General features: G+C 52.3%; 1 protein-coding gene across 1 annotated transcript; it reads right to left on the reverse strand.

Moving 5' to 3' along the window:
- Positions 1-4,775: 4,775 nt before the first annotated feature.
- Positions 4,776-14,266, reverse strand: LOC139838132 (uncharacterized). Its single transcript, XM_071827487.1, has 6 exons — positions 14,165-14,266; positions 6,147-6,231; positions 6,015-6,068; positions 5,616-5,927; positions 5,159-5,413; positions 4,776-4,798 (listed from the first exon to the last, which is right to left on the reverse strand). Exons 1-6 carry the CDS (start codon positions 14,264-14,266, stop codon positions 4,776-4,778), a joined length of 831 nt encoding a protein of 276 aa, XP_071683588.1.
- Between the last annotated feature and the right edge of the window lie 512 nt (positions 14,267-14,778).

Consider the following 14,778-nt stretch of genomic DNA (forward strand, 5'->3'; position numbering starts at 1 on the left):
AAGTGTACACCGGCGCTCCATGGAGGTCAATGCTTTGTGATGCGGCAGTTCCCAAGTACATGATGTGGTCCAATCAGGAAATTACCTGGTCATCCAAGGATCACCCAAAGATCATGCCGAATCCGGGTGGATATGCTCTTGTTGTGGACCCGATCATGAAAGGGCCGCAAACTCGAGTGAAGTTCAGCAAGGTGCTGATAGACAATGGCAGTAGCATCAACATCATGTACAAGCACACCATGCAAACGCTGGGCATAACAGAAAACATGCTTCAGCCAACGCGCACAACGTTCCATGGGATCGTTCTCGGCTTGTCTGTGCCCCGATAGGAAAGGTTCGGGTGGACGTGGCATTTGGAGGACGTGACAATTGCCGGGTGGAAAATCTGGAGTTTGAGGTGGTGGATCTAGACAGTCCCTACCATGCGTTGCTGGGGAGACCGGCGTTGGCTGCTTACATGGCCACCACTCATACGGCTTACCTCAAGATGAAGATGCCGGCACCTCGTGGGCCATTAACTGTGGTGGGAAACTATAAGATCTCACCGGAAATGCATCGCCGGATCAAACCTAGCAGAATCGCTGGTGATCGCGGAGGAAAAGAAAAGAATGCAGACAGCTGTTGCGCTGGCTCAATCCTCACAAATGAGCTTAGCGGCAATGAGTGAAAACATGGGCACACCGGCATTCAAGCCAACCAATGAAACAAAGAATATTGTGCTGGATCCGGCTTACCCAGAGCGCACCGTTCGCATCGGTGCCGGCCTTGACCAAGCATAGGAAAGCGCGCTCGTCAGCTTCCTCCGTGAGAATCGGAATATCTTTGCCTGGTCAACTGATGATTTGGTAGGTGTTCCGAGGGAGCTGGCTGAGCACTCTCTAAACGTCCGGAAAGATGCCAAGCCGGTGCGGCAACCACTGCGTCGGTTCGCTGAAGACAGAAGAAAGATCATAGGAGAAGAGGTAACCAAGCTGCTTGTTGCCGGATTCATTGTGGAGGTCACGCACACAGAGTGGCTGGCCAATCCGGTAATGGTTGAAAAGAAGAAAGACGAGAACCTGGAGGCAAAAGCTCCAAAGGTGTGGCGCATGTGCATCGACTACACCAACCTGAACAAGGCTTGCCCAAGAGATCCTTTTCCTTTGCCACGAATCGATCAAGTGATTGATTCAACTGCTGGGTGTGAGTTGTTGTCCTTCCTGGATGCCTATTCCGGTTTCCACCAGATTCCCTTGAAAAAGGAAGATCAAATAAAAACTGCGTTCATTACCCCGCACGGGGCTTATTGCTATGTCACTATGCCTTTTGGGTTGCGCAACGCTGGTGCAACGTACCAGCGCTGTATGCAAAAATGCTTGTTTGATCAAATTGGAAAAAATGTGCAAGTCTATGTGGATGACATCGTGATAAAAACTAAGGTAAAGAACACTTTAATCGATGACATCCGGCAAACATTCGATAACCTAAGGCGGTTCCGGATGAAACTCAACCCGGCAAAATGTACCTTTGGTGTCCCCGCCGGCAAGCTGCTCGGTTTCCTGGTTTCAAGCCGGGGCATAGAGGTTAATCCGGTAAAGATCCGGGCAATAGAAAGAATGGCTATCCCTCGAGAATTAAAAGATGTGCAGAAATTTACCGGAAGCTTGGCATCGCTAAGCCGGTTTGTAAGCAGGTTGGGAGAAAAAGCTCTGCCACTCTATGCTCTCATGAAAAAATCCGACACGTTCGTCTGGACCCCTCAGGCAGACGCAGCGTTTAAGGAGCTAAAAACGATGCTAGCCACAGCACCCATACTGGCTTCACCTCTAGAAAGGGAGCCTATGCTGTTATACATAGCAGCAACAAACCGGGTTGTGAGTGTAGTGGTTGTAGTTGAAAGAGAAGAGGAAGAAAAAACCGTCCAGAGGCCGGTATACTACTTGAGCGAGGTGCTCTCCCTCTCAAAACAAAACTACCCTCACTTCCAGAAAATGACTTATGGCGTGTACATGGCCGCCACCAAGCTCAAGCACTACTTTGAGGAGCACCCCATGAAAGTGGTGAGTGAAGCACCAATTTCCGACATCATGTGCAACAAAGACGCCAGTGGCCGGATTGCAAAATGGGCAATCCAGATATCACCATACGTGCCGGTGTATGAAAGAAGAGATGCCATAAAATCACAGGCTTTGGCTGACTTCCTCGTTGACTGGGCGGAGATGCAATACAAACCGCCAGATCAGAGGATAGAATACTGGAAGATGCACTTTGATGGATCTAAGCTCAAGGAAGGTCTAGGTGCCGGTGTGGTACTTACTTCACCAAAAGGAGACCACCTCCGGTATGTTTTGCAAGTACATTTCAGGGCATCGAACAATGTCGCTGAATATGAGGCTCTGATCCATGGGCTTAAGGTCGCAAAAGAAATCGGTGCACACCGGATCATTTGCTATGGCGATTCAGACCTTGTGGTACAGCAGTGCTCAGGAGATTGGGATGCAAAAGATGCCAACATGGCCTCGTACCGGTTTCACGTGCAAAAGATTGCCGGATTCTTCGAAGGATGTGAGTTTCACCATGTGCCGCGAGCAGAAAATGAAGCCGCGGATGCTTTGTCCAAGTTGGGCTCATCTAGGCAAGAGATTCCTCCCGGAATAGCTTTGGCTCACCTAAGAGTGCCATCGATCAAGCCGAGCCCGGAATCAGAATCAATTTTTGTACCGGAGTCACACGTAGTACCCATGGATATCGATGAAGGGAACTCGGGGACTGCTCCGGTAGGCTCGGGGACTGCTGTACCCATACCGGAAGAAACGATGCTGGTAGATAGCATGGAGATAGATGCACCGGTGTTTTTGGTTCGAGAGATACCATCATGGGTTAAACCTATTAAGGAATTCCTGATCAGCGGCACCTTGCCGGCTGACGAAAATGAATCAAGGAGGATACAAAGAAGGTCCAAAGCTTACACATTCATCAATGGTGAGGTGTACAAGAGAAGCGTTACTGGTGTCCTTCAAAGATGTGTGGAACCGGAGGAAGGAAAAGAAATGCTTGAGGAAATTCACCAAGGAGAATGTGGGCATCATGCTTCATCAAGGGCTTTAGTAGCAAAAGTATTCCGGCATGGGTTCTATTGGCCCACTGCTTTGGAGGACGCTGAGGATTTGGTAAGAAAGTGCAACGGCTGCCAGAGGTACGCCAAGCAAAACCATACCCCAGCATCCGGTTTAAAGACAATACCGCTAACATGGCCATTCGCTGTTTGGTGCCTTGACATGGTGGGACCATTCAAAACTGCAAGAAGCAGCATGACTCACATCTTGGTCATGGTGGATAAGTTCACCAAGTGGCTGGAAGTAAAACCTATCGCAAAGTGTGATGGGCATACAGCTGTGAAATTCTTGAAAGATGTCATTTTACGGTATGGATACCCGCACAGCATCATCACTGATAACGGAACCAACTTTGCTCAAGGTGAGTTCAAAAGGTTCTGTGAAGAAAAGAACATCCGGTTGGATTTGTGCTCAGTGGCACACCCACAGGGCAATGGCCAAGTAGAAAGGATGAATGCCTTGGTGCTTTCCGGTATCAAGCCTAGACTGATTGATGCGGTGGAAAAGTCACCAGGATGTTGGCTCGATGAGCTACCATCAGTACTGTGGAGTATAAGAACAACTCCAAACCGGTCTACCGGATACACTCCCTTCTTCATGGTTTATGGAGCAGAAGCGGTGATACCAACCGATATCATTCATGATTCACCAAGGGTACAGCTCTATACTGAGCAAGAGGTCAAGGAGGCCAGAGAAAATGATGTCGACTTGCTGGAAGAAGCAAGAGAGCTGGCTTTGGCAAGAACAGCCATTTACCAGCAAAACCTAAGACGCTATCATAACCGGAAGGTTAACCCAAGAGTTTTCCGGGAAGGAGATCTTGTACTTCGCCTGGTGCAGCGCACTGAAGGCCGGCATAAGCTTTTGCCACCATGGGAAGGTCCCTTCATTGTAAGCAAGGTGCTTCACAATGATGCATACTACTTGATCGATGCACAGGAGTGGAAGAAAGGAAAGGCGGACAGGTCCGGAGAGGAGAGCAAGCGTCCATGGAACGTAGCTCTGTTACGTCCTTTCTACTCGTGAAGTGGTGGTGTAAGAAGTTCCTTTTTGTACCTTATATGCTATGAATAAAAGATGCCGGAACCTTGAGTGAATCTCGGGGACTACCCCAACTTAAATTGCATGGAACTTGTTTATTTTTTCAGTTTACCGGTTGCTTATTGAATGTTTTTTCTTTCCGGTTTAGTAGTGTGCTAAATCCTACCGGAGTCTTCGACTCTGCTGCTGTCCGCAAACCGGCTTCATGGCAAGCAAGATAAACCGGTAGGGGATAAGCACATGAACTGCGAAAGGAGAGCAGGAAAGAACAATCCGAAAAATTTAACTAACCCGGTTGAACCGGTTTTTGCAAAATTTCAAAGTTATTTCTAAGTTCAAGAAGATGCTTGTTTGGTGAAAGAACCTTGTGCTCATACGCCAAAGAACGCCCGGAAGAAGGCAGGCAGAGCCAAGGCAAAAGAACCAAGTATGCATCAAATTGGATGCGGAAGCAATTGAGAAATCTTTGCAGTGCAGGATAAAAGCAGAACCAAAAGCAATTATGCTAAGACAAACTCATAAATACTTAGCTACCGGTATAACTTACCGGCAGGAAATGTTGTAGCACAACCACAGGCAAACTTAGAGTTTTACATCATAAGCCCCGGCATTCCGGGGCAGAATGTAACAGATATTGTCTTAAAGCACCCGGACCAACAGATCTAATGAGCAAACGCTTCAAAGGAAATCATCATGCAGCAGGGGCTTCCGGAGGAGCATCGTCGGCACCAGCATCGCCCAGGACCTCTTCTTCGGCTTCACCCTCCTCCTCGTCGAGATAATCCATGACGCCAGGAGGGGGAGGGATGAAGGTGCGCATGTCGGCATACTCCGCGATGCGGTACGCGCGATCCTGCCGCTTGGCGGAGAGGATCGGGTCCAGATCCGTTTCTGCGCCTTCGCGCACACCGGTAAGGGCGTCCAGTTGAGCTCCGGGTACCGGGAGCGAGGCGGCGCGGAGGGCGGAGTCCGCTCCGGCGCGGGCAGCGAGCAACGCCACTCGCGGATCCTCCCGCCGGCACCTTTCAGACGGTCGCTGATGAGGGAGAAGGTGTCCGGCACCTCCTCGCCAGGCCATAAAGTCCTGTATAGCTGAGTAGCTACATCAGGGATGTCCGAAAGATTGCGGTCTACGCAGCGCATATGGGACACCCGCGCGTTGAGCGCGACCAGATGGTCCTTGGGCGTCCATGGCACGGTAAGATCCGCTTGGCCTTTGTCCTTGCGCTGCGCGTCGACCTTCTTGACGGCATACCTCTGCGAGTCCGGAAAGAGGCCTGTGCAAAGAAAGAAAAAGCTTAAGGAAAAGAGTCCGGAAGAAAAAGAGACCGGAAGAAAAAGAGACCGGAAGAAAAAGAGACCGGAGAGAAAAGAATCCGGAAGGAGAGAGACCGGACGGAAAGATAGCGGAAAGAAAAATGGGGTCGAAGGAAAAAAGGCTCGTATGCAGTAGTCAAAGGGTAAAAGAAAACAACTTACGGAGGGCGAGTGTGTCGGTCTGCAGGATCAGCTGATCGCATGCCTTATGCTCCTCCTCCAGCCGCGCGGCCTTCTCCTCGGCACCCTTCCGGGCCTTGGCCATCTCCTCCAGCTCTGCCCGCAATACCACAGTAGCATTGGAAGCATCCTCCAGAGCCTCGTCCAACTTGGCCGCTGCGGTCACTTCAGCGGTCTTGAGGGCCTTGGCGTGGTCAAGCCCCAGCTGAATCAGCTGAGACTTGAGCTCCTGGTAGCTGGTCTTGAGGGCGTTCAGCTCCTCCTGGTGCTGCCGGCTGAGCTCATCCTTCTCCCCTGTAACCGGAAAAAAGAGTGTTAGCAAGGTTACACTAGTCAAAATGAAAAGAAACCAAGTTCAAAGGAGAAAGGAAAAAATAGTACGTTGGGCCGTGGCGAGCTGCTCCTTGAGAGCGTCGATGGAAGCTTCCGGGATCACTGTTGAACAGAAATTGTAAGTGTCACAAGGAAAAAAGGTTTCCGGTAGCAAAGATGCCGGTAGAATAAAAAACTTACCTTGGCACTTGTCGTGTGCCTCAGCGAGCTCCCGGTGCTCCCATAAAAGCTCCTCGAAGAGGGCCTTCCGAGTGTCAGCGGTGACCTGTTCAAGAAAAAGAAGAAATAAGTTAAGTTTTGCGCTAAGAACAAAGTTCTTAACCCGAAACTCGGGGACTGGCAGTGCCGGTTTTGCGCGTTTTTAAGATAAGTTTTCCGCTAAGAACAAAGTTCTTAACCCGAAACTCGGGGACTGGCAGTGCCGGTTTTGCGCGTTTCTAAGGTAAATTATGTGTTAAGGAGAAGATGTTTAACCCGAAACTCGGGGACTGGCAGTGCCGGTTTCACGCTAAAAACTTAAGTTAAGTTTTGCGCTAAGAGCTGCGCTCTCACCACAAAACTCGGGGACTGGGAAGATAGACAAGAGAGAAACCGGCATGAAACTAAGAAAAAGATAAAGCAAAACCGGAAACAAAGAAACCGGCAAGGGTTGAAAGTTAGTAGAACATACCGTCAGATTGTTCGTGGAGTCATACCACGCGCTGTCAAGCTCTTTTACGGCAGCCCGGAGCCGCATGAAGTGCTCCTCAGAGCACCGATCCCCGACAGGATCAGGTGCCGGCAGCCGGTCCTTGCCCATTCCGCGGGTCGCCGGAGTGATGTCCGCGGCGTTCCACTTTTGGGCATACGGCAGGAGGTGCCCCAGGTCCCGGCCTTGGCGCTGGAACTCCGTAATGCGGCCGAGGAGGCCGGTGGCCTTCATGCTGGCGCTTTTGGCAGCCTTGGAGACGTGCAGCACCAAGGGCTGCTGGCCGCCCGAAGGGGCGCTGGAGGCCGTCGCCTTCCCCTTGATGAGCTTGGAGGGCTTGGGCGGCGGCGCGGTAGAAGAGGCCCCGGAAGTCTTGGCCGGCGGCGCGCCAGGAGCGGCCTTGGAGGGCTGGGCGCGAGGAGCCTCAGGCGGAGGCATGAGGATGGTGCGTGGAGAAGGGGGAGCGCTAGGAGCGTCACCCGTCTTGGAGCCTTCCGGCGCGGAAGGTTCCGGCGCGGAAGTTGTCTTTTCGAGGACGGGAGGAGCAAAAGGCTCCGCCCGCCCGGCAGCTTCTTCTTCTCCGGCGCCGGTGTTGCTGGCGCCGGTGTCTTGGTGTTCCGGGAGGAAGGAAAGATCCTCCTCCGTGCGGTGATCTGACAGTGAAGGGGCCGCACGCCCCGAATTTGTTGTGCCCCGAAAGGGAGGCGGAGGTGTTACGGCACCAGATGGTGCCGGGCTTGAACGAGGAGGAGGGGTTGAGGTCCTTGCGGATCCCTCAGAGCCCGATGGCCTTGGGCCAAGCTTGAGAGCGGGGCTGAGAAAAAGAGAAAGGACAAGTGGTTGAGAAAAAGCAACCGGAAAAGGAACTTAGCAAAAAAGGAGGCAAGCCGGAAAATAAAATTACCCGGAAGCGGTTGGCATCACTTTGCGCCCGTAGCGGCGCACGCCCACTTCTTTCTCCCCCACGGGCTCCGTCCGGAAGCGCTTGGAGGGAGGAGCATGGCTGGAGCCGGCAGTAGATGCCGGCTGCTTGTTCTTCTGGCCCTGGGCCAGGAGTTTGTCCACAAACTCAGTGCCGACTTCGGCACGCAGGGGCGGCACGCGCTCGTGGATCTATGAGTTGAGTATGGCTAAGAAGCAATTCGCAAGAAAGCGATAGTGGCAAAGTATAAGAAGCCGGAAAAGAAAATACCTTGAGCACAACCAGCTCCTCGGGGTTTCCGGTGGGCTCCGGCGGGTCTCGGCCAAGGCGCGCAGCCGGAGTCTTCCCCATCTTCAGATCCTTCCAAAAGATGTAAGGATCCGGGTCGAAGGAGTCAAAGGCACGCTTCCGGAGAGGTCCTCGCGGCTCTGCCTGGATAGAGGGGAAGCGGTCCCTGGCCTGAAACAAGGTAAAAAAGAAGGTTAGCAAAAGCAGAAACTTACCGGCAAAGACAACCCCAAATTGCGCAATCTCTTACTTCTTGGGTCGGACGGTTAGAGGAACTGAGGGGAAGCAGGCCCCATTCCCAAGTAAAAGGCATAGCAGTTTGACAAATCTGCTTAGCCTTGAGAACAACATCTTTCTTGCTGAGAGCACGGCCTGTGATCTTGGTAGGATCGCCTGGGCCATACATCTCGCTCATCCTATGTGCGCGGCGCTTAAGAGGAAGCACCCGGCGCGATATGAAAGTCCGGATGACATCGTCGGGACAGATGTTGGTCTCCTTCTTCAAAGAGGCCAAGAAGCGCACTACCCGATTGGTTTCGGCATGTTCTGTCTTCGGGTTGTAGCTCCAGTTGGCTCTGCTGGGGGGCCCCTCTTGGTATGGAGGAAGATTGATGCGATCGGCGCGGCCGGTGTTCTTCACGTAGAAGAAAGTTCCTTGCCAGGTGCGGCAAGACTCGAGGCCGGAAAACTTAAGAAAAGTGCTCCCTTGGCGGGAGCCGACGATGCAGGAGCCGCACTGCACGGGCGGCTTGGGCTTAGGAATTTCCTTGCCCTGGACGGAGTTGATCCGCAAGTTGAAGAAGCGGGCAAACGTCTCACGAGTGGGACGAATGCCGATGTAAGCCTCCATGAAGGTGGCATAACAAGAGAGATAGAAAATGGCGTTGCCAGGAAGGTGGTGAGGTTGGAGTTCGTAGAAATCTAGGAACTCCCGGAAAAAAGTAGAGGCAGGAAGGCCGAAGCCACGCTCAAAGTGAGCAAGAAAAACAACATACTCGTCGTCTTCCGGATCCGGTTCGATCTCGTCATCCGGAATCCGGCAGGCAACTCCTTCCGGAATCCTTCGAGACCGGTACAACCAATCAATCTCGAACTCAGTAACGTTGGAGCCCATCCAGGCTCCGCGAGTGGGTGGGGAAGGCTCCTCGCCGGAAGATTGGCTGGAGCTGCTAGAGGCTTGGCCAGAGCTACTGGCCTCTTGGCTACCGGAAGCTTGGCTAAAGCTACCGGATTCTAGGTTGCCGCCGGACTCTTGGGGGTTACCGGATTCCTGCTGGTTGCCGGAATCGGTTTCCATTGGATCTGAGGCCGTAGATTCACCGGGAGAAGGTCTACGGCGCTTAAGAGAAAGGGAAGAAGAGGATGCGGAGGAGGATTCCTCGTCGGACATCACGAGGGTAGGTGGAGAAACAGAAATCCCAGACTCGAACCCCGCGTGAAGATCTACGAGTAAGAGGAAAACCAAAGAAAAAGGAGCAAATAAGAACACCAAAGGCTCAAGATCTGGAAAGCAAGCGAACGGCGAGTAAAGTGAAATTAGTACCAACCTTGAGCGGCGCGGTCGCTAGGGAAGGAATTTGCTGGCGGTGAAGCGGGTCTGCGGCCGCCGGCGAGCACCGTCGACGGCGAGGCGGAGAAGCTCGCGAAGAAGCACAAATGCGGCGGACGCGAAGAAGTTGCTGCCGAAGGTCTCCGCACAGCGAAGTCCGGCGGCGGCACGGCGTGAGTTCGCCGGGCGCCGGAGCTTGAACGGGCGACGGCGGACGGAGAGCGGCGGAGGCGCAGAGGCGTGGAGCTCTGTGCGCGAAGGAGGAGAATGCGAAGAAGATGAAGAGGAACGGGCAGTTGCGTTTATATAAGAGAGAGAAAGTGGGCGTGGAACCGCTGGGCCGCGGCGGTTCGCCTCGCGGCCCGCGACGGTTCGCGCCTTGGGCCACCACGTGGCGGAGGGATACACGCGCGAAAACGGAGGCCACACGGAGGCGCACGCGGGATCCCGAGGAGGTAGTGGGATCCGCTGCGGTGCATTAAATGCGTGCGCGGGAGTCGAAACGATGTGACAACAGACACTGGCGCGTCAGTCACAGTGCGCATGTCTGTCAGGCGCGGGGCCCGAGATATTCTCGACCTCGCCGAGGAAGGAGTAAAGACACTAGGTGCCGGAAAAAGAGGTGCCGGAACAAGCCTTGCAAAGAGAAGAAAAGGAACAAGGGAAAAGGTGCCGGAACTAAGCTCAAGACATGAGTAATTAAACCGGTATCTTAAAAAGTTGAAAACCTGGCATGGTCTGTAGGATAGAATCCTCCAGGCTATACCAGCTTCGGGGACTAATGTTGGGGGGATAACCCCCGGTATGCCAAAGGCATGCCAAACCGGATGCTTTAAGCCATCAAGATACCGGTTTAATGTTCTTACCGGAAGCCTAGTAGGAATCCGGGAGAGCAAGGCTAAGCCGGTACCCCCAAAGGGGTATGCCGGAAACCGGTATAGAAGATACCGGAAAGGAGTGCCTGTCGGCAGGACTGGTCAAAGATTCTCTTCAGAGCAAGAAGACAAGGGTGAGCTAAGCAAAGTAACTTTATTCAGAGCCCTGGCGCCAAAGAGAGAGGTGACGTCCAAAGAAGCCGGAGGACATCAGCAGCCCTGATTAAAGAGGACTCCGGCGTCACTCATGATTAAAGTAGCTTTGTACAGTAACTCTGTAAAGTAGTTTGTCCAGTCAAAGATGCCATTAGGGTTCCTTGCACTGTAAGCCACCCTCTCCCCTATATAAGGAGAGGGGGCAGCCCTCCTTGCGGGCACGAGGTATGTACGCGTGTATGTAACAAGGCAGAGCCTGTAACCTGTGTGAATCTATGAACATGGTGATCTAGAGGGAGTCTTTCCTTGTGTCGTTCTTCTTCAACCTCTGGCCTTGGCCAAGTTCTTGAGGAAACCATCCGGAATCTCTTCCCACCTGATCGCAAACCCTCCCCCGAATCCTCTTGCGTCCATTCGGCCCCAATCTAAGCCATCCTATGGCATCTGTCTGTTCACCACGACGACAATTGCCCGACTGTAATTTGTTCACCCAACATGCTATTTATCTTATGGGAGAGACACCTCTAGTGAACTGTGGACCCCGGTCCTATTCTTTACATCGCATACAATCTACTGCAATTGTTCTTTACTGTTTTCTGCAAACAATCATCTTCCACACAATATGGTTAATCCTTTGTTACAGCAAGCCGGTGAGATTGACAACCTCACTGTTACGTTGGGGCAAAGTACTTTGGTTGTGTTGTGCAGGTTCCACGTTGGCGCCGGAATCCCTGGTGTTGCGCCGCACTACACTCCTCCGCCATCAACCTTCAACACGCTTCTTGGCTCCTCCTGGTTCGATAAACCTTGGTTTCTTTCTGAGGGAAAACTTACTGCTGTGCACATCACACCTTCCTCTTGGGGTTCCCAATGGACGTGTGTTTCACGCGCATCAGTGGCGTGCGTACAAGATCGAAGAAGACGGTGGCATGTACAATGATGAAGAGGATGAAGACAGAGCTTGCCGACTCGAGAGGAACGCGCAAGGTTAAGGTTTGTGCTCGATAGGATAGTGGATCGCATCATCGGAGAGAGCTCAAACCTTGCATGCATTGCATCGTGTTTCTTGGTTGTTCTTGGTTCTTATCCATGAGATGAGTTAGAGCTTGTGTTCATCTCCATGACGAGCTCTAGCTCATCGGAAACGGATTCCGGATGCGTCGCATGTTGCATGTGCAAGGGTGATGATTTTCCCGATATACCATATTGAGAGGTTACACCTCTATTGTAGTGATAGCTCTCGTCGTCCTCTTTCCGGCAAAATTGGTTTCATGTCATTCCGAGTTTCCTAGCTCAAGTTATGGATTTTACATTGCACTGAAAAAGTCCCACAGAACAAGTTACGGTACCTTTGCGGTACCTTGAGCGGCAGTACCGCTTGTGAGCGGTAGTACCGCCTATGGTACCGCTTAAGTATCGTAACTAGTGTTACGGCAGTACCGCTTCGGTACCACTGCGGTACCGCTTGGGATCCAGTAAGGTTTGGAGCCCATTGCGGTACCTCGAGCGGTACCGCGAGCGGTAGTACCGCTTTGTGTCCATGTGGACAAGTTCTGTGGGGATTTCGAATCCAGAGCGGTAGTACCGCTTACCAAAGCGGTAGTACCGCTCGGGCGTGAATCTGACCATTTTCTCAGCCCCAACAGCTATATTTTGGGCCCCCTATTTATACCTCTCTTTCACCTCCGACCCAAACACTTCTTCCCCTCCATTCTCTCTCCTCCATTGTTGACCTTGAGTTGTTTCTTCCTCCTCTTGATCCCCCCCACTATTTCTTGCATATTTTTGGGGGAAAGGAGAGAGGAGACCTAGATCTAGAGCTTCACCAATTGAATCCCTCTCCAAGTGAGGGGATCTTGCTAGATCTAGGTCTTGGAGTTATTTGGTGTTTCTCCACATATTTGTTCTTCCTCCCTTATTCCCCCAATAGCTTGTGTAGCTTTGTTGGAATTTGGGAGAGAAGAACTTGGGCATCTTAGTGGTGTTCTTAGCCATTGCATTAGGTGCATCGGTTTGGGTTCTCTCCGTGGTTTCGATCTCGTAGAGGGCATGTTGACCTTAGTGGTGTTGTTGCCTTAGTGGCCTTGTTGCCTTAGTGGTGTTCTTGTAGCCTTTTGTGGCCTTGTAGCCTCTTGTGGCTTTGTAGCCTTTGTGGCCCTATCGTCTTTGTGGCGTGGTAGCCTTTGTGGCGTTGTTGCCTTTGTGGAGTGTGTTAGCCTTTGTGGTTTTGGAGCCGGTTGTGGCGCGTTGGTGTCTTGGTGGCTTTGTTGCCGGTGTGGCGTGTTGTAGCCTCTTGTGGCCTTGTACTTGAGAGCCTCCGTGTTGTGGAGTTTCCTCAAGCTTGATACTTGGGAGTTTGCCCAAGCTTGTACGGGTTCGGTGACCACCCTCAAGGGTCCCTTAGTGGATCGAGGCTTTTCCCCTTGGAGGAAAGGCTCGAGGAGAATACGGTGGCCCTAGTGGCTTATTGGAGTGCCTCGTGCCTCCACACCGCTCCAACGGAGACGTAGCACCCTTGGGTGTGAACTTTGGGATACATCGTCGTCTCCTCGTGCACCGGTTACTTCTCAACCCAAGCTCCTTTACCTATGCGCTTTACATTGTGATATCTATCATGCTTGATGCTTTACCTATCTTGTTATCACCTTGTTGCTCATCATGCTAGCATAGGTTGTTGGTGCTCTTAGGCAAACCCCTTGTTGTTAGGATTTGAGCTAAACTAGTAAACACTTAGTTTTATTCCGCCTAGTTTAGCTCTCAAGTAGAAGTTTTTATACACCGCCTATTCACCCCCCCTCTAGGCGACGTCCTAGTACATTCAGAGGGCTTGGTACGACGCCTATCGCCAAGAAATCCTCCGGCTCCCGCCGGCTGCTTCGTCCTCCGCTTCGACGTCAACTCCCGCCGCTGCGACACCGGCAGACGCCGATGCTTCGCCGCCCGATGTCGTGCCAGATGAGGCTCAGGACGGGACCGCCGATGAGCCTGTTATCGTCTAGTTTCTGTTTCGATCGCCGGAATGTGGCTGATCCGATCGTCGGACTTTGGTCATGCTTTTGTGTAGCGGGAAGACAATTTTTTGAAACTATCACCGTTGATGGGCGAATGTCGGGGTGTGACTGGGAAAATGTTGCCCCATGCCCTTTTTACATCCAATCCGGCGTTTGTTATATCCGGATTTTCGCCTGGGGGCCTCAAACGGCTAGAGATGCTCTTAGCCGACATATTCACAACTCAATTTAAATAAATCTAGACATATTTTAGTTATAGATACATCCATTTAATGGTAAGTAATATGAATCAGAGGGAGTAGATGCTTACATGGAGTGATTAACCTAAACTAGGACAGCCGTATCTACTTGTCCTCGTGCGTCCTACCACGGCTGGCGCTACTCGCAGTCACACGGTGGCCGTTTGAGGGCCCATTGTCGTCAGAACCAGAACGCGAGTACCAGACCTCGCAATCTTGCGGGGCGCGGCTGTGATGGACCGCAACCTCCTGCTGTCATGGTCATGTACTCATCACAATTAGCATCTTCGTCATGTCACCGCTCACGCGGGCCCTCCTCAGCCCGTTCTCTGCCACGCCTAGCCCTGCACAAGAGCGGTGCCCCAACGCTCCCTCTTCGCGAATAAGGCCGCCTCCTTGTCAGTGTCGTAGCGAGCCAGGTCCCACTACTAGGAAAAGCCTTATCATCGGCAACCAAAATCCCATATTGCCGGCACAACGACGCACGCCGGTGGTAATGGATTATCACCGGCGCAGTAGCCTGGTCCACCGGCGGTAACATGATTTAGCGCCGGTGCACCAGACTGGTGCATCGATGGTATTTTTTCAAAATTATAAAAAAGCAAATCTAGATCTAGCTCGGATTCGGGAACCGTGGCCGTGGGCTGCCACCTCGGCTATGCCATCATTGCTAAGGATATTACTTCGACGATGGGACATGACCTAGGTGCGCTAGAAGAGATGGCTCTGGGGCGATAACTTCACCATGAGTAGATGCCCAAAATTGATATGGCCAAAGGTCTTGGAGCCGACGTGATGGGGATATGCCCATAGGGGGTGGGTCGCTAGTCCCACTCGCCATGAAGGTGGAGGCCGAAGTGGGCTGCCAGTCGCCCAAGCAACTGGGCCCCGTAGCGACTGGGCCACAATCCCAGGGTGAAGATCTGCGCTACCGGATGAGGAGATTACTTGCGAGAGGGGTGGCGAATCCCGGATTAGTAGCAACAGATATGGTTCCAAGTTATCTTCATGTAACCCTAGATCGGGGGTGGCTATATAAATCCCCGAGCTAAACCCTAGACGACACCTCATCAGAGATCCAATT

This window comes from Lolium perenne, chromosome 3 (assembly GCF_019359855.2).
Source record: "Lolium perenne isolate Kyuss_39 chromosome 3, Kyuss_2.0, whole genome shotgun sequence".
Lineage (NCBI taxonomy): Eukaryota > Viridiplantae > Streptophyta > Magnoliopsida > Poales > Poaceae > Lolium > Lolium perenne.